Genomic DNA, 22,406 nt, shown 5'->3' on the forward strand with positions numbered 1-22,406 from the left:
TGCCATACAGTGTTTACATAAGAGTGCCATACAGTGTTTACATAATAGTGCCATGCAGTGTTTACATAAGAGTGCCATACAGTGTTTACATATTAGTGCCATACAGTGTTTACATATTAGTGCCATACAGTGTTTACATAAGAGTGCCATACAGTGTTTACATAAGAGTGCCATACAGTGTTTACATAAGAGTGCCATACAGTGTTTACATATTAGTGCCATACAGTGTTTACATATTAGTGCCATACAGTGTTTACATAAGAGTGCCATACAGTGTTTACATATTAGTGCCATACAGTGTTTACATATTAGTGCCATACAGTGTTTACATAAGAGTGCCATACAGTGTTTACATATTAGTGCCATACAGTGTTTACATATTAGTGCCATACAGTGTTTACATAAGAGTGCCATACAGTGTTTACATAAGAGTGCCATACAGTGTTTACATAAGAGTGCCATACAGTGTTTACATATTAGTGCCATACAGTGTTTACATATTAGTGCCATACAGTGTTTACATATTAGTGCCATACAGTGTTTACATATTAGTGCCATACAGTGTTTACATAAGAGTGCCATACAGTGTTTACATAATAGTGCCATGCAGTGTTTACATAAGAGTGCCATACAGTGTTTACATATTAGTGCCATACAGTGTTTACATATTAGTGCCATACAGTGTTTACATAAGAGTGCCATACAGTGTTTACATAAGAGTGCCATACAGTGTTTACATAAGAGTGCCATACAGTGTTTACATATTAGTGCCATACAGTGTTTACATATTAGTGCCATACAGTGTTTACATAAGAGTGCCATACAGTGTTTACATAAGAGTGCCATACAGTGTTTACATATTAGTGCCATACACTGTTTACATAAGAGTGCCATACAGTGTTTACATAAGAGTGCCATACAGTGTTTACATAAGAGTGCCATACAGTGTTTACATATTAGTGCCATACAGTGTTTACATATTAGTGCCATACACTGTTTACATAAGAGTGCCATACAGTGTTTACATAAGAGTGCCATACACTGTTTACATAAGAGTGCCATACAGTGTTTACATATTAGTGCCATACAGTGTTTACATAAGAGTGCCATACAGTGTTTACATATTAGTGCCATACAGTACCTACAGTACATACAGATGTAGCAGTTGTTAGCTTTGTGCTACTACTGTACAGCACTCTATCCTATTTCTGTAACACTCTTGTTCTAATACTGAGGGTACGAATGCTGCGCAATGTAAATCGTGTAGGCGCGCTGCAGCCGTTACCTGTCTGTAATAGTGCATACAGTAAATATGAAGTTTAAATAGTAAAACGAGGGGCACTCAATAACTGGTAATACATGGAACTGCACAATTCAAATGGCTAATTAGCCCTTTTATTTTTATAATCTAACTAAAATCCAATCAATAAAACATCAAACCATAAACCATCACACTGGATAGGTTTTCTAACACACGTCAAGCTGTCCGCCTGTGTTATATATATTGCACGGTTGAAATCGACCCCTAATAATAACAATCCCAGGGATCTGTTTACTATGTGAGCTCTGCTAGAGATATATACAGTTCCCGTTGTATCAATCCCCCTATATTCAGTGGGATGTAGTCTCCCACTGGGGTTGTTCACCGTCCAGCGTCTTACAGTATGTACCGATATAACAAGATAGTCTTTTTGTGTATAGATGTCAATTGTCCGGACCTTGTTATCAGGAGCTGTACAAACCTCTTAAGCTTTAAACAATCCAGAAGTATGCGGCCAATATGCACTTTGTTCAACAGGTTTTTCCACCCATATGCCGATTATAAATAATAACTAAAAGTTCTGTACTTTACCGCTCCACGCTACCGAGGTCCTCCATTTCCTTTGCCCTGTCAGGACCTTTGTGGCGTCCCACGGGGTCCGTAAGCCTCCACGTGGCGTCCCACGTGATGGAGGTGATGGAGGTTCCCCGGGTTCTAGTGTCCAGACTGAAGGTACGGTAGGTGGATGCATCGTTACCGGCTGGGTATAACGCTGAATGTTGACAAACTAGGTTTTAATTAGTCCAATTCTAGCCACCATAAATCTCTCAATGTTCTGTACCAAACGCATTTCGAGGCTATATGTGCCCCTTCCTCACGTATAGCCCCAAAACGCGTTTAGTACAGAACATGTTATGGTGGCCAGGACTAATTGAAACCTAGTTTGTGAACATTCAGACTTTTACCCAGCCGGTAACGATACATTAAGCTACTGCACCTTTAGTCTGGACACTAGGACCCGGGGAACCTCCATCACCTCCGTCACGTGGGACGCCACGTGGAGGCTTACGGACCACGTGGGACGCCTCATAGGTCCTGACAGGACAAAGGAAATACATCCTATGGAGGACCTCGGTAGCGTGGAGTGGTAAAGTACTGAACTTTCAGTTATTATTTATAATCCAATCGGCATATGGATGGAAAAAACTGTTGAACAAAGTGCATATTGGCCGCATACTACTGGATTGTTTAAAGGGAGTCTGTCACCTCCATATGGCCATATACAGTGCTTACATGGCTCTGTAGCACACCTATACAGGACTGTAATGGTACCTTTGTTCTTTTCTATAGACTTGCACCAGCAGGAAAAAACGAAGTTTAATTCATATGCAAATGAGCACTCGCAAGTGCCCAGGAGCGGCGTTCACTGTGTAGGTGCCCGGGCTGCTCTGCCTTCTTTTCACTTTACTCCTCCCCAGCCTCTTCCTTTGCCCGCCCTCCAAGTCCGGACCTATCGATGAGGCAAGAGACTTTTATAGATTTTTTTTTTTGCGGTGTGAGTGGCACTGCGAGGTGTGCACCAATTAGTCCTTTTTCTGGGATTTAGGTTGAGCCGCTATCTTTTTAATATTTCATTATTAGTGCATACATTGCCTACATAATGGTGCCAATTAGCGCCAATTTAATTGTGCCATACAGTGCTCATGTAATAGTGCTGTACAAAGCCTATAAAATATTGACGTAATTTGCCAGTATAATAGTGCCTTATAGTGCCCTTATGATAATGATATACAGTGCATAGTAATAGTGCTCCAATGGCCTACAAGATAATGCCATACAATGCCTATAAAATAGTGCCATACCGTGCCCTTATGATAATGTTATACAGTGCATACTATTAGTTCCGCACAGTGCCTACATAATCGTTCCTTACAGTGCCTACATGATAGTGACACTGTCCAAATACAGTAGGGACATACAGTACCTTTATAATAATGTCATACAGTGCATGCTAATAGTGCCAAATAGTCAGTACATAAGTGTTGTAGCATGCCCATAAAATAGTGCCATACAGTGCCTATATAATAGTGACATGTTGTGCTAAAATGAGTGCTATACACTGCCCTCATAATGTTTTACAGTTCATACTAATGGTGCCACATAGTGTCTATATAATAGTGTCATACCATGTCTATAAAACAGTGCCATACAGTACCTACATGATAGTGACATAGTGTGGCAATGTAATAGTGCCATACCGTGCCTTTGTAATAATGTTTTACAGTTCATGATAATGGTACCACATAGTGTCTACATAATAGTGTCATACCATGTCCATAGAGTACCTACATAATAGTAACATGATATACCTACATAATAGTGCAATACAGTACCTACTAATAGTGTCACCAAGGGCCTACATAATAGTGCCATACAGTGCCTACATAATAATGTAACCGAACACAGGAGGGAAGGGAAAAGGTACTAGGCCTAGTGAATCCCTAAACTGAGCCCTGACTACTGTCAGTATGAACAGACCTCAATGGTAGGAATGTTCATACGCAGGAACCTAGAGCCCTATCTGACCCTAAAGGGCCCTGGAAATAGTGTCAGGACAAAAGATGACCTGTTGGCCTAATACCAAAAGATAGGGGAATACAACAAACAAGAAATAGGAAAAAGACACTAAACTACGAAGTACGCGGACGAGCAGGAACTCAGTGGAGAACCAAACACCAGCACTTCCACAACCAGAAAGGAGCTATCAACCGCATAGCATGATGGGTGAGACCAGACTAAATAGAGGAGTTGGAATGACCACTTAACCTACACCTGAGACAAGAGGTGTGGTCATAACCAGCAACAACACAGAAACAAGTGAAACCAAAGAGGCTGTCAGATCACATCACGTGCACCCAGTCTCTTAGATCTTCTGACCCCTGTCACGGGAGAGACCGTGACACATGTGCAATGGACCTACAAGCAGGCGTCTGGGTGATCCCTTGCCCCTTAGGGGGTTTTTACAAAATATGGCCCTCTTACAGAGCAAGTAGTCGTGACGCCAGTTGCAGTTAAGCAACGAGGACATGGAGTCCCCTTTGTAGATGGAAGTGTTGGTACATAGGTGTAGGATTGCCAGAGTGGCCTACAATCTCTTTGAAGGTGTTGTATGCACGTGTCACGGTGCCCCTACCTGGATATCCTTGGATCCCGGATGTGGTAGTCCGAAGCAGTGCAAAAAGGGGTGATTAACTTGGATGATGAAGGAAGTAGAGTAAATTGAGTCCAGACTTTGTATTAACGTTGAACACAGCTTTACTTGGCATAAACTTCATCAACTTGATCTTGGTCATCAGCAGGTATTGGCTTAACTTCTGGCAGGCAAACACTTCTGCAACAATCTCAGCTATGCTATGCTGTAGCTTTCTCAGCACTGCTATGCTGGCTTAAATAGGAAACTTTTCCTCTTCTGCTGGAACTTTACTTAGCTGTAGTCTCTTACTTTAATGCTAGGAACTTCATCCTGGCTTTAAGCTCACTTAGCTTGGATAGAGGCAATGCAAGCCCAGGAGGGAACATGCAACCACGTATACTTAACAGGCAGGGCCTGCGGGCCTAGCAGACAGTGCTCTGCTGGCCGACACACACCTTCCCCTTAGGTAGGGTAGGCTAGACTGACTAATACTAACTAACTCTATTCTATTCCATTTAGCACAACTCTGCACAGATTGCCGCCACCTGCTGGTGAACCAGGCACATTACATGTTAACAGTAGTTTGTAAAGCACTAGAAATACACACATTGCAGGAAATGGCAATAAATATAAGAGATGACACAGGATGCACCAATAAAGATAGTGTGGGTACAAAAAGAGGTGGTAATGCCACTCTGGGTCATTACACATGTTGTGCCAAAATTATAGTACTATACACAGCCTACATAATAATGTTTCACAGTTCATACTAATGGTGCCACACAGTGTCTACATAATAGTCTCATACCATGTCTATGAGATAGCGTACCTACATAATCTAATCGTCAGCTGACACTAATGTGAGACGACTCCATAGGGAAAAACTTCAGACAGAGCTGCGTGTCTTATGGATGGATGCATGGTTGAGCCTATGTAACTTGGCCAACTGTACAGGGGCCCGGAGGACAAGGGGGCCCACCACCAGCTGAGATTGTGCCACTAGTTTATGGACTACACACTCTCGCTGCTTGCCTCCCACAGTCGCCGCTCTCAGTTCTGCATGACGGCATCTCGTCCTCAGCCTGCCTTCTTGCATAGTGATAATCTGTCTAATGTGTGGAGTTAGACTTAAAGGGGTTGTCCAAGATTATAAAAACGTGGTTGCTTTCTTACAAAATGGGGCCACACCAGCCGATAATGTGAACGGAGCCTAGCTACAGTGCCTCAGACAGCCAGTGGACCGGTGTGGTTACATTTATGGAAGGGAGCAGCCATGTTTTTCGGTTCTTGTACCTCCCCTTTAAGACGGCACTTTTCTTCCTATACAGTATAGACCGGCTGACGGATTAGATTTATGTGTTAATGCGTAATGATTAGCAAACTCAGAGGGAAGGAAAGACGCCCAGAAGCACTTACCTTCCACGTGATGGGTGGACATAATGAGTCCATTAGGTCTATAACATCTATAAAACATCAGGGAAATAAAAAAAAGTTTTCTTGGCAAAAAAAAGTGCCTTAGAAGCTGATTTTGAAATGTGGAGACTCACTTTAAGACTGTACTGGAAGTGCCGTTAACTAGGGGTTAATTGTTAGGTTATTTTCATCTTTAAAGGGGTTGTCTGGACAATTAAAATAAAACATTTAAAGAAACACTAAAAATTATGTCAAATAATAAAATAAAAAATATTACCTACCGCTCCCTCGCCGGCCTCTGTGCTTCCTGGTCGGGCAGAAAAAAACTGCTGGATAACCCCTTCAAAGAGGACCCATCACTATGTTGTGCCATTCCTTTATTATTCCTCCTAGTAGTTATTAATGAATTGCTAGCAGTTCGCAATGAAGGTCCAACTGGGTGTTACCAGTTGGGAGTGTGTCCCTGCACAGTCAGACACCGGCAACACTGATTGGATAGTGTCAGAGTGTGCAGGGGCACACCCCAAACTGGTAGCATCCATCTGGACCTTCACTGCGAACTGCTAATATTTAATTCATAACTTCTAGCAGGAATAATAAAGGAACGGCACAATAGAGTCATAAGCCTAGGTGCTCCAGAACTGTTTTTACATGGGGATGCAAGTAGAAGAACACACCTCTTAATAAATTTGGACTGCCCAGGTCAGAAATGCGCAGGACTTTTGTTAGCCCCACCCATAAGTGGGCCTTCCCAGGTGGGTTCCAGGGGGCAGGGCTTGCATGCCCTAAATTTACCTTCTACAATATTGGTAAGCATGCATTTTCTGTCTTCAGAATGGGTAAATTTTTGGAAAGTTTCTGGCCATGCCGCCCCCCGCCCTTAACCCCATCCACTTTTCTGAACACTTAAGAAAGATGGGGAGAAGGGCACAGTCGCACATTACAGAGGGGTGTCCTCACATTCAGAGTGTCCCTTATTATTCAGAGCATAGATAACTCGTTGTAGCAGGTCGGCCCAACAAAGTGCTACGTGGGGCCTTATTCATTTGAAAGCGTGTCATGCAATACCACATTTTTCCTGTAGTGGCCGCTGTAGGGAAATACATGAGCTCTCAAAGCTTCTTCTGGTCGGGAAAAGTGATTGCTGAGGATTTCTGTAGCCACATCCACAGCTAACCCTTCCTTTTCTCCACCTGCAGTTAGTATGTAGAAATGTAGCAGTGCTGAATTCGTCGTTAAGCAAAGTGGGGCAGATTTGCTAATCCTGTAGACAGTGTACAGATGCGCCAGATTTACTAGAGTGGAGCAGGCTGGACGATAAATTTGGTGCATGGTTAGACACTTTTGTCTTACATTATACCACCTACCATATTTTTTGCTTTAAAAGATGCATCTAGGTTTTAGAGGAGGAAAATCAGAAAAATGTATTTTTTTATCAGACCTCCATATCACAGAACAGATCCCTATATCAGACCTCAGATCAGACCTCCATATCAGACCCCCATATAAGACTTCAGATCAGACCCTAATATCAGACCTCCATATCAGACCCCCATATAAGACTTCAGATCAGATCTACATATCACAGAACAGATCCCTATATCAGCCTCAGATCAGACCTCCATATCAGACCCCCATATTAGACCTCAGATCAGACCTCCATATCACAGAACAGATCCCTATATCAGACCTCAGATTAGACCTCCATATAAGACCTCAGATCAGACCCTAATATCAAATCCTCAGATCAGACCCCCAATATCAGACCCCATATAAGACCTCAGATCAGACCTCCATATCAGACCCCCTTAGAAGACCTCAGATCAGATCTACATATCACAGAACAGATCCCTATATCAGACCTCAGATTAGACCTCCATATCAGTCCCCCATATAAGACCTCAGATCAGACCCTAATATCAGATCCTCAGATCAGACCCCCAATATCAGACCCCCATATAAGACCTCAGATCAGACCCCTAATGTCAGATCCCAGATCTGACCCCCATATCCGACCTCAGATCAGACCCCCAATATCAGACCTCAGATTAGACCCCCCACTATCAGACCTCAGATTAGACCCCCAATATTAGACCTCATATCAGGCCCCCAATATCAGACCTCCAATATTAGACCTCAGATCAGACCCCCAATATCAGACCTACATATCAGACCAGCATATCAGACCTCAGGTTAGACACCCAATATAAGACCCCCATAATAGAACTTGGATCAGACCCCAATATCACATCCTCAGATCAGAGCCCCAATATCAGACAATATCAGACCTCAGGTCAGACCCCTAATATCAGACCTCACATCAGACTCCCATATCAGACCTTAGGTTACACCTCAGATCAGCCCCATATATAAGACTGCTATATCAGACCCCCATAAATATTTTTCTCTGAGCCTACACTGCACTGTGACCTGACAATATTAGCTTACTTTATGGCACAAAGCATCACATTTTAGGCCATGTCCCTTTAAGTAAACCTGCCCTTTACTACCAAATCTGCACCTGCTTGTCAAGCACAGTGCCTTTTATGACAAGCTCTAGGTTCAATCACATTAGTAACTTACTTTTACGTATTTCTATACTTTTATCCACCCATCGGCTCCACCAAAAGAAAGATACAGTTCAAGGACAAATCGGGGACTCGCTCTGGTAGACAGGATTAGCGGACACAGTATAGAGGCAACAACAAGTTCTTTGGATCAAACAGTTCAGTGTTTTATTCACATTTAGGCAAGTGACAAAACAAGCAGTCATAATCAAGCAAAAAGTCACCTTGCGTTGTTTGTGGTACTTCACGCCATGCTGCATTTCTGCCTCATAGAGTCCTTGAGCATAGCAGCACCAACCTGTTTTCACGCCAAACAGGTAGCAAGCCTTCATCCAGACACAAGGCTCCCAGATCCCAACACAGAGACCCCGCTTCTGAGCCCAGCTGCCTATTTAAGGACAGCCAGGTGCTGCCAAAACCCGGATCGGCACTTAAAATCCGGTCCGGTACTTGACCTCACCTGGCTGTAAATCAGCCCAGCAGCAAATGCTGGGGGGGAAAATACATGTTTTCCCAGACCAGACCTCTCACTGTGTCACAATATATATATATATATATATATATTCCATATATCAATATTTTGGAACTTGGAAACTTGGAGCAGCACTTAGCCGGAAGTGTAGGCGGCCATTTTGCAGGCTCGCGGATTACATGTTGTAGCTGAGCCGGTCGTGGATCACCTCTACATGTACAAAGGTGTCATTTTAATGATAAATGTACATTTATTTGCCTTTCGTGAATGATTAACACATATTAACTTTTTTATTTATTTTTTTAAGTGAAACTTAGCATTTTCAGTGTCTCAAGTCAGTGCAGAACATGATCAGGTTACCATGGCAACCACGGGGGAAATTCTGGGTTTTCAAAGCTGACATACTTATCTCAAGTACAAATTATTTGTTTCTACTGTGTTATTACAGAGAACCCCATATAGAGTGGGATGTGACTGACGGGGCCCCACGTGACTTTTGACTCGTGTACATCTCCGCCGGCTCGATTCATGTCACCTTCAAAGGAGACGGTATCATTAAATGTGCTAATAGCGCGCGCTCTCTCTGACACTTCATAGTCTTCCGATGGATAAGTGGAAACGTGCGGCGGAAAATGTATCATCCCATAAGCCATCAATACCACCGGGTTCACATGTGCATGCAGGTGATTCAAGCGGCATAGTGGTGCAGCAGAGATGAGTTTGTCCTTTAATACAATTCTCTTGCCCTCTCCCTGGGACTGCTGGTAACTTTCTCCATTGTTTTGTAAGAGGGCAGTTGCTGGACCCCCATTACATCTGGGGCACCTCTACAGGGGTGGATTTGGCATTTCTTGGGCCCCAAGCAAAGTAATATCTGGGGACCCTTGTTGCACCTCTAAGCTCTGCCATTGAGCAAAGCTAAACTCTAACACATTATATGCCCCTCATATAGTATAATGCCCTCTACATATGCCCCTCATACAGTATAATGCCCCCTACATGAGCCTCTCATACAGTATAATGCCCCCTACATGTGCCCCTTATACAGTATAACGCCCTCTATATGTGCCCCTCATACAGTATAATGTCCCCTACATGTGCCCCTCATACAGTATAACGCCCTCTACATGTGCCCCTCATATAGTATAATGCCCCCTACATGTGCCCCTCATACAGTATAATGCCCTCTACATGTGCCCCTCATACAGTATAATGCCCTCTACATGTGACCCTCATACAGTATAATGCCCCCTACATGTGCCCCTCATACAGTATAACGCCCTCTACATGTGCCCCTCATATAGTATAATGCCCTCTACATGTGCACCTCATACAGTATAATGCCCCCTACATATGCCCCTCATACAGTATAACGCCCTCTATATGTGCCCCTCATACAGTATAATGCCCCCTACATGTGCCCCTCATACAGTATAATGGCCTCTACATGTGCCCCTCATACAGTATAACGCCCTCTACATGTGCCCCTCATATAGTATAATGCCCCCTACATGTGCCCCTCATGCAGTATAATGCCCCTACATGTGCCCCTCATACAGTATAACGCCCTCTACATGTGCCCCTCATACAGTATAATGCCCCCTACATATGCCCCTCATACAGTATAACGCCCTCTATATGTGCCCCTCATACAGTATAATGCCCCCTACATGTGCCCCTCATACAGTATAATGGCCTCTACATGTGCCCCTCATACAGTATAATGCCCCCTACATGTGCCCCTCATACAGTATAACGCCCTCTACATGTGCCCCTCATACAGTATAATGCCCTCTACATGTGCCCCTCATACAGTATATGCCCTCTACATGTGCCCCTCATACAGTATAACGCCCTCTACATGTGCCCCTCATACAGTTTAATGGCCTCTACATGTGCCCTTCATACAGTATAATAGCCCCTACATGTGCCCCTCATACAGTATAATGCCCCCTACATGTGCCCTTCATACAGTATAATGCCCCCTACATGTGCCCTTCATACAGTATAATGCCCCTACATGTGCCCCTCATACAGTATAACGCCCTCTACATGTGCCCCTCATACAGTATAATGCCCTCTACATGTGCCCCTCATACAGTATAATGCCCTCTACATGTGCCCCTCATACAGTATAATGCCCTCTACATGTGCCCCTCATACAGTATAATGCCCCCTACATGTGCCCCTCATACAGTTTAATGCCCTCTACATGTGCCCCTCATACAGTATAATGCCCCCTACATGTGCCCCTCATACAGTTTAATGCCCTCTACATGAGCCCCTCATACATTATAACGCCCTCTACATGGGCCCCTCATACAGTTTAATGCCCTCTACATGTGCCCCTCATACATTATAACGCCCTCTACATGTGCCCTTCATACAGTATAACGCCCTCTACATGTGCATTTCATACAGTATAATGCCCCCTACATGTGCCCCTCATACAGTATAATGCCCCCTACATGTGCCCCTCATATAGTATAATGCCCCCTACATGTGCCCCTCATACAGTATAATGAACCTTCTGTGCCATCCACATAGGTTTTTTCTGAAATTATAATGAGATGACTCTGCTGTCTCTGTCCCAGTCTACACATCAAAGCTGAGAAGTGTGTAAATTTGAAATCTTGTGGTGGTGGACTGTAGGAAAAAGGTAACCTAAAAAAATCTACTCAAAATTCTTCTTTGCCGCACACCATGGATCACCATCATTAGGTTTATACACTGGGGCTCGGTTCCGTTGCACCCATAGTGACCTGCTTTATTGTCCTCAGGACAGGTCATTAATATCCAGTCGCTGAGGGTCCGACACTCCACACCCCTATCATACAGCCATTCCCTGCAGCTTCTGGTGCCCGAACTAGCTCTTGAATGGAGCAGGAAGTGAACAGCTCCGTTCAAAGAGTAGTGGCCGTGCCGGGTTACTGCGGGCTAAAGTGAATGGGAGGTCAGCTGCAGTAACCTGGCACGGCCACTACTCTTTGAACGGAGCTGTCTGCTTCCTGTTCCATTCCACGTGGAGGTGTAGGGTGTCAGGCCCCCAGTGCTGGCATATTGCCGGCCTGTCCTGAGGATAGGTCATCAATATCACGATGATGGAAAACCCCTTTAAGAAGGTATTGCTAATGACTTGTGTCTTGAAACTTGACTGCTAATTAGGCGTACCAAGGACTTTCTGTGAACACCTTTTAGGTATAATTAATGCCCTCCCCCGCCAGTGCATAATGTGTACACCGAAACGTGAGAGGTAGTTTGTTAAAATATATCCGTATTACATGCAAATTTGTGGCGAGGATTATGCAAATCACAATTAATAAAGAAATCCATTTTCATACTGTGCTGACACAAGATACAGCGGACTGAGGCAGTCGCAATTTACCAAGAATAGAGTAACCACTGCTCGCCCGCATCCACCGCCAGTACGTTTTTATTGCACAATCACATATATATATATATTTTTTTTAACAATGTGCATTTCTTATACAACCCATGGATTTCTGTGGACAGCCTGCAATACTTAATTTAAACTGTGGTGGCGCTGCAGGGGAATGAAACAGTTTGATTTCCTCAGGAATGACCATCATTGTGAGATTTATGGGGTCCAAACCCCTCGAACCATGATCACCAGAAAGGATGGGCTCCAGGGGGCAGGGCTTGCATGCCCTAAATTTACCTTCTACAATATTGGTAAGCATGCATTTTCTGTCTTCAGAATGGGTACATTTTTTGGAAAGTTTCTGGCCATGCCGCCCCCGCCCTTGACCCCACCCACTTTTCTGAACACTTTAGAAAGATGGGGAGAAGGGCACAGTCGCACATTACAGAGGGGGGTCCTCACATTCAGAGTGTCCCTTATTATTCAGAGCATAGATAACTCGCTGTAGCAGGTCGGCCCAACAAAGTGCTACGTGGGGCCTTATTCATTTGAAAGCGTGTCATGCAATACCACATTTTTCCTGTAGTGGCCGCTGTAGGGAAATACATGAGCTCTCAAAGCTTCTTCTGGTGGGGAAAAGTGATTGCTGAGGATTTCTGTAGCCACATCCACAGCTAACCCTTCCTTTTCTCCGCCTCCAGTTAGTATGTAGAAATGTAGCAGTGCTGAATTCGTCGTTAAGCAAAGTGGGGCAGATTTGCTAATCCTGTAGACAGTGTACAGATGCGCCAGATTTACTAGAGTGGAGCAGGCTGGACGATAAATTTGGTGCATGGTTAGACACTTTTGTCTTACTTTATACCACCTACCATATTTTTTGCTTTAAAAGATGCATCTAGGTTTTAGAGGAGGAAAATCTGAAAATATATATTTTTTATCAGACCTCCATATCACAGAACAGATCCCTATATCAGACCTCCATATCAGACCTCCATATAAGACTTCCTATCAGATCTACATATCACAGAACAGATCCCTATATCAGACCTCAAATCAGACCTCCATATCAGACCCCCATATAAGACTTCAGATCAGATCTACATATCACAGAACAGATCCTCAGATCAGACCTCCATATCAGACCCCCATATTAGACCTCAGATCAGACCTCCATATCACAGAACAGATCCCTATATCAGACCTCCATATCAGACCCCCATATAAGACTTCAGATCAGATCTACATATCACAGAACAGATCCCTATATCAGCCTCAGATCAGACCTCCATATCAGACCCCCATATTAGACCTCAGATCAGACCTCCATATCACAGAACAGATCCCTATATCAGACCTCAGATTAGACCTCCATATAAGACCTCAGATCAGACCCTAATATCAGATCCTCAGATCAGACCCCCAATATCAGACCTCAGATTAGACCCCCCACTATCAGACCTCAGATTAGACCCCCAATATTAGACCTCAGATCAGGCCCCCAATATCAGACCTCCAATATTAGACCTCAGATCAGACCCCCAGTATCAGACCTACATATCAGACCTCAGGTTAGACACCCAATATAAGACCCCCATAATTGAACTTGGATCAGACCCTAATATCACATCCTCAGATCAGAGCCCCAATATCAGACAATATCAGACCTCAGGTCAGACCCCTAATATCAGACCTCACATATCAGACCTTAGGTTAGACCTCAGATCAGCCCCATATATGACTGCTATATCAGACCCCCATAAATATTTTTCTCTGAGCCTACACTGCACTGTGACCTGACGATATTAGCTTACTTTATGGCACAAACATCTGGGGCACCTCTACAGGGGTGGATTTGGCATTTCTGGGGCCCCAAGCAAAGTAATATCTGGGGACCCTTGTTGCACCTCTAAGCTCTGCCATTGAGCAAAGCTAAACTCTAACACATTATATGCCCCTCATATAGTATAATGCCCCCTACATGTGCCCCTCATACAGTATAACGCCCCCTACATGTGCCCCTCATACAGTATAACGCCCTCTACATGTGCCCCTCATATAGTATAATGCCCCCTACATGTGCCCCTCATACAGTATAATGCCCTCTACATGTGCCCCTCATACAGTATAATGCCCTCTACATGTGACCCTCATACAGTATAATACCCCTACATGTGCCCCTCATACAGTATAACGCCCTCTACATGTGCCCCTCATATAGTATAATGCCCTCTACATGTGCACCTCATACAGTATAATGCCCCTTCATGTGCCCCTCATACAGTATAACGCCCTCTACATGTGCCCCTCATACAGTATAACGCCCTCTACATGTGCCCCTCATATAGTATAATGCCCCCTACATGTGCCCCTCATACAGTATAATGCCCTCTACATGTGCCCCTCATACAGTATAATGCCCCTACATGTGCCCCTCATACAGTATAACGCCCTCTACATGTGCCCCTCATACAGTATAATGCCCTCTACATGTGCCCCTCATACAGTATATGCCCTCTACATGTGCCCCTTATACAGTATAATGCCCTCTACATGTGCCCCTCATACAGTATAATGCCCTCTACATGTGCCCCTCATACAGTATATGCCCTCTACATGTGCCCCTTATACAGTATAATGCCCTCTACATGTGCCCCTCATACAGTATAATGCCCTCTACATGTGCCCCTCATACAGTATAATGCCCCCTACATGTGCCCCTCATACAGTATAATGCCCCCTACATGTGCCCCTCATACAGTATAATGGCCTCTACATGTGCCCCTCATACAGTATAACGCCCTCTACATGTGCCCCTCATACAGTATAATGCCCTCTACATGTGCCCCTCATACAGTATATGCCCTCTACATGTGCCCCTCATACAGTATAACGCCCTCTACATGTGCCCCTCATACAGTTTAATGGCCTCTACATGTGCCCTTCATACAGTATAATAGCCCCTACATGTGCCCCTCATACAGTATAATGCCCCCTACATGTGCCCTTCAATACAGTATAATGCCCCTACATGTGCCCTTCATACAGTATAATGCCCCTACATGTGCCCCTCATACAGTATAACGCCCTCTACATGTGCCCCTCATACAGTATAATGCCCTCTACATGTGCCCCTCATACAGTATAACGCCCTCTACATGTGCCCCTCATACAGTATAATGCCCTCTACATGTGCCCCTCATACAGTATAATGCCCCCTACATGTGCCCCTCATACAGTTTAATGCCCTCTACATGTGCCCCTCATACAATATAATGCCCCCTACATGTGCCCCTCATACAGTTTAATGCCCTCTACATGAGCCCCTCATACATTATAACGCCCTCTACATGGGCCCCTCATACAGTTTAATGCCCTCTACATGTGCCCCTCATACATTATAACGCCCTCTACATGTGCCCTTCATACAGTATAACGCCCTCTACATGTGCATTTCATACAGTATAATGCCCCCTACATGTGCCCCTCATACAGTATAATGCCCCCTACATGTGCCCCTCATATAGTATAATGCCCCCTACATGTGCCCCTCATACAGTATAATGAACCTTCTGTGCCATCCACATAGGTTTTTTCTGAAATTATAATGAGATGACTCTGCTGTCTCTGTCCCAGTCTACACATCAAAGCTGAGAAGTGTGTAAATTTGAAATCTTGTGGTGGTGGACTGTAGGAAAAAGGTAACCTAAAAAAATCTACTCAAAATTCTTCTTTGCCGCACACCATGGATCACCATCATTAGGTTTTATACACTGGGCTCGGCTCCGTTGCACCCATAGTGACCTGCTTTATTGTCCTCAGGACAGGTCATTAATATCCAGTCGCTGAGGGTCCGACACTCCACACCCCTATCATACAGCCATTCCCTGCAGCTTCTGGTGCCCGAACTAGCTCTTGAATGGAGCAGGAAGCGAACAGCTCTGTTCAAAGTGTAGTGGCCGTGCCGGGTTACTGCGGGCTAAAGTGAATGGGAGGTCAGCTGCAGTAACCTGGCACGGCCACTACTCTTTGAACGGAGCTGTCTGCTTCCTGTTCCATTCCACGCGGAGGTGTAGGGTGTCAGGCCCCCAGTGCTGGCATATTGCCGGCCTGTCCTGAGGATAGGTCATCAATATTACGATGATGGAAAACCCCTTTAAGAAGGTATTGCTAAGACTTGTGTCTTGAAACTTGACTGCTAATTAGGCGCACAAAGGACTTTCTGTGAACACCTATTAGGTATAATTAATGCCCTCCCCCGCCAGTGCATAATGGGTACACCGAAACGTGAGAGGTAGTTTGTTAAAATATATCCGTATTACATGCAAATTTGTGGCGAGGATTATGCAAATCACAATTAATAAAGAAATCCATTTTCATACTGTGCTGACACAAGATACAGCGGACTGAGGCAGTCGCAATTTACCAAGAATAGAGTAACCACTGCTCGCCCGCATCCACCGCCAGTACGTTTTTATTGCACAATCGCATATTTTTTATTTTTTATTTTTTTTTAACAATGTGCATTTCTTATACAACCCATGGATTTCTGTGGACAGCCTGCAATACTTAATTTAAACTGTGGTGGCGCTGCAGGGGAATGAAACAGTTTGATTTCCTCAGGAATGACCATCATTGTGAGATTGATGGGTCCAAACCCCTCGACCCCATGATCACCAGAAAGGATGGGAAGTGCTGGACACAGCGCCATCAGTGAGTGTGTGGCAGCATCTGGTACTGCATCTGTGGGCTGAATGAAGGATCAAACACAACTGCATGAGTCCGTGCTCTCCTGATGTTGGGTGGGGGTAACAAAGGGTGGGATCGTCACCTATTGTACATTGAGGATCTATCTGATGACCATCTTATGGAAAAATGTCTTTAAAAGAGTTGTCCAGAATTAGAAAACAAAGGGGGCATCTTAGAAAAACTTTTCTTTGTTTCGTTTCCTCCAAATTTTCTAGGTCTCTGCTTGCTGTCAGTAAATGGAACCAATCATCTTTCTGTTCAGAGGCTAAAACCTTACCATGGCCTTGTTACAATGTATCAGCCTCGGCAGTCCTGATCTAAGGGTGCCCATATACGTTGCGACTAGGGATGAGCGAATTGACTTCTGGATGAAACATCCAAGTCGATTCGCATAACACTTTGTTTCAATACTGTACGGAGCGAGCGCTCCGTACAGTATTAGAATGTATTGGGTCCGATGAGCCGGAGTTATTACCATGTGGTACCTGGGAACCGAACTTGAGTTCGGGAAACGTTTTTTTAAGTAGAAATTAATTTATGAAGTTATTATCCGAAATCTCACGAGACTTCGCAAAGTAATAACTTTGGCTCATCAGAGCCAATACATTCTAAGGCCTCTTGCACACGAACGTTTTTTTCCCGTTTCTGTTCCCGTTTTTTTTGTGTTCCGTTTGTAATCCATATGCGGAACCATTCACTTCAATGTGTCTCCGTATGCCTTCCGTTTCCGTATTTTTGTTCTGTTCAAAGATAGAACATGTCCTATTATTGCCCCCAAATCACGTTCCGTGGCTCCATTCAAGTCAATGGTTCCGCCAAAAAAAACGGAATGCATACAGAATGCATCCAAATGTCTTCCGTATCCTTTCCGTTTTTGCGGAACCATCTATTAAAAATGTTATGCCCAGCCCGATTTTTTTATGTACTTACTGTTTAAACATTATTGTAGCTTCCGTTTCTGTTTGCGCAAAAAACGGATCACAAATGGAACCAAATGGAAAAACTGAATGGAAACGGAAACACTACTGAAACAAAAACCTGTAAAAAACGGATCCGTTAAAAACGGACCGCAATATACTGAAAAAGCCATACATTCATGTGCAAGAGGCCTAATACTGTACGGAGCGCTCGCTCTGTACAGTATTGAAACAAAGTTTTATGCGATTCGCTCATCCCTAGTTGCGACCAAGCAGGGGTTAACCAACTTACCTGTGCTTGCTTCAGCTACCCCAGCTAAGGCCGTGTTCACATCTGTTCTGTTCAGGGGCCTCTGTTGCAGATTCCCCTAAAAATTGGGGTCAGTGGGTTCCGTCACATGCCATTTGTGTCAGTCATGTGATGGATCCTGCATTTGTGTATTTTTTATTTTTTTCATAAGTGCTGATATTAACACTGTCTAAAATTTCTAAAAATCTAAAAAGTGTAGACTTTAGGGCACATGCACACCAATGCAAAACATGTATCCGCAAAGAACGGATGATGTCCGTGTTACATCCGTTTTTTTTTGTGAATCCTTTGTAACAATGCCTGTTCTTGTCCGCAAAACAGACCAGAGTTGGACATGTTCTATTTTTTGGTGGAACGTACTTGTGGACATAAGGAAACGGAATGCACGCTCATTTCTGGTTTTTGGCTCCATTGAAATGAATGGTTCCGCATATGGGCCGCAAAAACACCAGAATGGACATGGACAAAAAAAAAAAAATGTTCATGTGCATGATTGTCATGGGGTTGTAGACTATGTTGAGCTGCTGGAGTAATTTTTATTTTTTTTTACTAACTCTTAATATCTGTTTGCAGCTGGAGGCCCTCAATGGATCCAATGAATACTCGACCAGCGATGATCCCAATACTGAGAACCAGACGTACGAGGCGACAAAGGCGAAGAGAACGGTAACGTTACTGCCACTACTTGGCTCTCGTGTCAATGTCCAAAAATGTAAAGGCTATGAACACTTTTGAGGCCATTTTTTTTTATCATTTTACTCACTTTGGGCTAAGAAACATTTTTTCAATTAGTCTTTATTAAAAAATTTTCAACAGTTTTTTTTGTTCTTTATAGTGAATCTGTCGGCTCGATCTGTAGTCCTTCCCTCTGAACTCCTGAGAGCTCATAAACGCTCAGTTAAGCTAAATTATTATCAAACTGATAAGAATATAGCTAAATTAGTTTTCTGGAGTTAGAAATAAGCTCTACAGATGGAGCCGTCAGAGCAGCTCCCTGACGGATTCACTGTAAAGCCGAAAGAAGGCTTTAGAACAAAAACGGTTGAAAATTTGTAATAAAGCCTAATGAAAAAATAATTTTTAGCCCAAAATAAGTAAAATGCAGTGATAAATTTTTTTTTTTACCCTTGAGGATATCCATAGCCTTTAAACATTTTGGAAGAAAATTACCAGTAAATAGAATTCCTCTTCTGACAAGTTGGTAGTATCTGTTTCTGGGAAAACTGGGGTGACTACCAGTATGGTTACCATTAGAGCACCCACATGGGTTGTCACTCATCATTTTGAGACCCATTCGTAATACCCTGACAGAAGAGTTTTGCCATTTACTGGGCTCTTCCATCTTTAGGCTGGGGCTGTATTGTGATACGGACTGGCCCATGATAGGCGGTACAGTTTCTCCTTGCTAAATGTAAACCTTCAATACTCTTTTTGCGTAAGTTTGCACCCCCTTTAATACTGGCGGCTATCCAAAATAAGGACTGGATGCTGAGGGTACTGGTGAAGTCTAGGACGCTGGGGTCTGGTATCCTCAGTCCTTGTGTCTTTAAGTACAGTTCACGTGCACTGTTTAAGATTCAAGGGCAGCTGCTGGTATTTGGAGGCGTGGCCTATATTTTAAAAGTAAGCAATATTGCTAACAGTGAAACTAAAATCAATCCTCTTTCCATTGTTCCATTTTATCAGCCATTTTAGGCTGGCAAGTGCCTGAAACGCGGGTGTCTTAATTTCTTCATGTTGCAGCCATGCCACTTTTACAGTAGACCCCACCCCCTTTACTGATGTAAGTGATGACCACGCCCCCTTTACCATAGGCCTCGCCCCTTTTGCTGACGCAGCCCCGCCCCCCTCACTTTGTGTCACACACAATAGGGCTTCTTTCTGGGAGATCCTGGAAGGCTTTCCTGGAGATTTTTTTTAACTCTTCTGGGAGTCACGTAGGTCTTCCTTTTTCTGGGAGCCTCACGGGCATTCTGGGATGGCCTCATTTATCAAAACGGCTACTTCTGACTGAGACTGTCTTTCTTGCCCACAGCAACCAATCAGAGTTCGACTTTCATTTTTTCTGAGCAGTTTAAGAAATGAAAGCTGAGCTCTGATTGGTTGCTATGGGCAATAAATGAGGCCCAAAACTGAACCTTGCTTATGTTCTTGGCTGTCGTGTTCTGGGCGTCTTAAAGGACTTCTCCAGGACTTAAAAAAAAAAAATTACTGCTTTCTTCCAAAAATGGCCCACAGGTTGTGTCTGGTATTACAGCTCACCCCCATTCCCTTCAATAGAGCAGAGCTGCAGTACCACACACAACCCGTGGACAGGCGTGTTGTTGTTTTTGGAAAAAAGCAGCCATCTTTTTTTTTAGCCCTGGAGAACCCCTTTAACCTTGGTGGATCATAGTAACCCAGTAAATCAATAGACTCCCTCCTGAGCTAAAATTCCATGAAGTTCTGCTGCAAAATCAGGGGTGGCGCAAAGATCAAGTGCAATACCGCGACCCTTTGCCCCCTTTAAATTCTTCCTCAATAGTTGCCAACAGTTCCGAATTTCCAGGGCAGAAAACGGGCCGACTTGCATAAGCACTGCCCATGAGTGGCCTTTTTCTGGCGAGTTTGGGGTTGTCCCCAGGAGGGCGTTATTTGGCGTATTTGGCGCCAGAAGGAGCCTACAGAGCAGCCGCATGGTCCACTGACTAAACGGACAACGGGACTGGAGGTCTCAGCGGAAGGACATACAGCTCTGTGAGAACATACAGACATCGTCCGGATGTTTTCCCGATTTGGTTCGAGCCTTTGACCCCAGGCATCCGCTAAAAGTAGATCCATATGTAACAGTAAGGGTATTATTCCCGCCCACGTACTCTGCAGCTGGCGCGGTGCCCACGTCTGTTCTCTCGCTGCTTTATTCTATATATTAAGACATTTTCAAAGTATTGTTTTTTTTTTTCTTCTTCGAAGAGTCCATTATGCGCCTGCTGCCTCCCCTATCGCTTTCAGCCCGCTGTATAATTGCGCACGGACAGCAGACACATTCAGCCGAGGTCCTTCCTTCCTCCCTTATTCATCCGTGCACATCAATATGTACGCCCACATACGCCACATGTAACCTGCCGGCTGGATTGTCACGGTTGCTCTTGGTTACCGTACTGTGAGACGTTAAATGAGAACGGAGTTATCTAATGTTCTAGAAATATGTTAGACGTGCCTGATTTTTTTTTTTTTCCCCGTTATATTCCGATATCCTTTAATAGCATTGTGAGATTTGTTGTTTCCATAGCAACATGTAAAATTGTGAATGACGAGAGGAAATTGGTCTTTCCGGCTCAAGCCTATGTGCTAATGAATGAACTGTACTACCGGGAACTTTCAGCTTTTTTTTCCCCCCCCCCCCCAAACTTTGCCTATTAGCCTATAGACTCGGAAGGGGGGGGGGGGGGGGGGTGGCGGCCTGCTTGACGCTGATCGGTTTGAGATATTCTATATCTAGTAATGTTAAAATGTAGTGAAATTTCAATATGGAACACCAGGTTTTTGGATTATTGGAAATTCCGAACCATTGGAGATCCACTGTGTATGTACTTACCTACTGTCCATCAACTACCTGGCTATAGTGAGACAATAGGGACATTTAAAGGGGTTGTCCGGGTTCAGAGCTGAACCGGAACATATCCCCTTCTTCCCGCACTCAGCCCCTCTGACATGAGCATCAGAGCAATTCTCTTCCCATAGCTTTAATAAATCCTAAGGACACCTTCAGAAAAAAAAAAAAATGTATGATTGCTTTTTACTCATTTTGGGCTAAAATCATTTCTTCAATTGTTTTTAATCAATCATCTTTCAGTCATTTTTGAGATACAGGGTTTAAAAATCAGTCTGTTTGCTGAGTATCACTGACGGCTCATTATCTCTGGTCTCCTGACCTCATAAACACTTATTATAGCTAAACTCTTATCAAATGGATAAGAATTTGGCTTAAATGAGTGTTTATGAGGTCAGAAGATCAGAGATAAGGCTTCACATGAGCTGTCAGATGACGGGACTGAGAAGTGATACTCTACAAACTGACAATTTTTTAACCCCTGTAGCTTTAATAAAGGCTAAGGAGATCTTAGGGACAATGTTTTATGATTGCTTTTTACTCATTTTGGGCT

At 43.9% G+C, this 22,406-nt stretch overlaps 1 protein-coding gene across 1 annotated transcript in view; it reads left to right on the forward strand.

Moving 5' to 3' along the window:
• Positions 1–22,406, forward strand: part of DLG2 (discs large MAGUK scaffold protein 2) — a 1,330,756-nt gene that overhangs the window by 257,044 nt on the left and 1,051,306 nt on the right. The window contains exon 4 of the mRNA XM_040426389.1: positions 18,835–18,927. Coding sequence (XP_040282323.1) covers positions 18,835–18,927 — 93 coding nt within the window. The remainder of the gene's footprint in view (positions 1–18,834; positions 18,928–22,406) is intronic.

The sequence above is a fragment of the Bufo bufo genome, chromosome 3 (assembly GCF_905171765.1).
Source record: "Bufo bufo chromosome 3, aBufBuf1.1, whole genome shotgun sequence".
In the NCBI taxonomy this organism is placed as follows: Eukaryota; Metazoa; Chordata; class Amphibia; order Anura; family Bufonidae; genus Bufo; species Bufo bufo.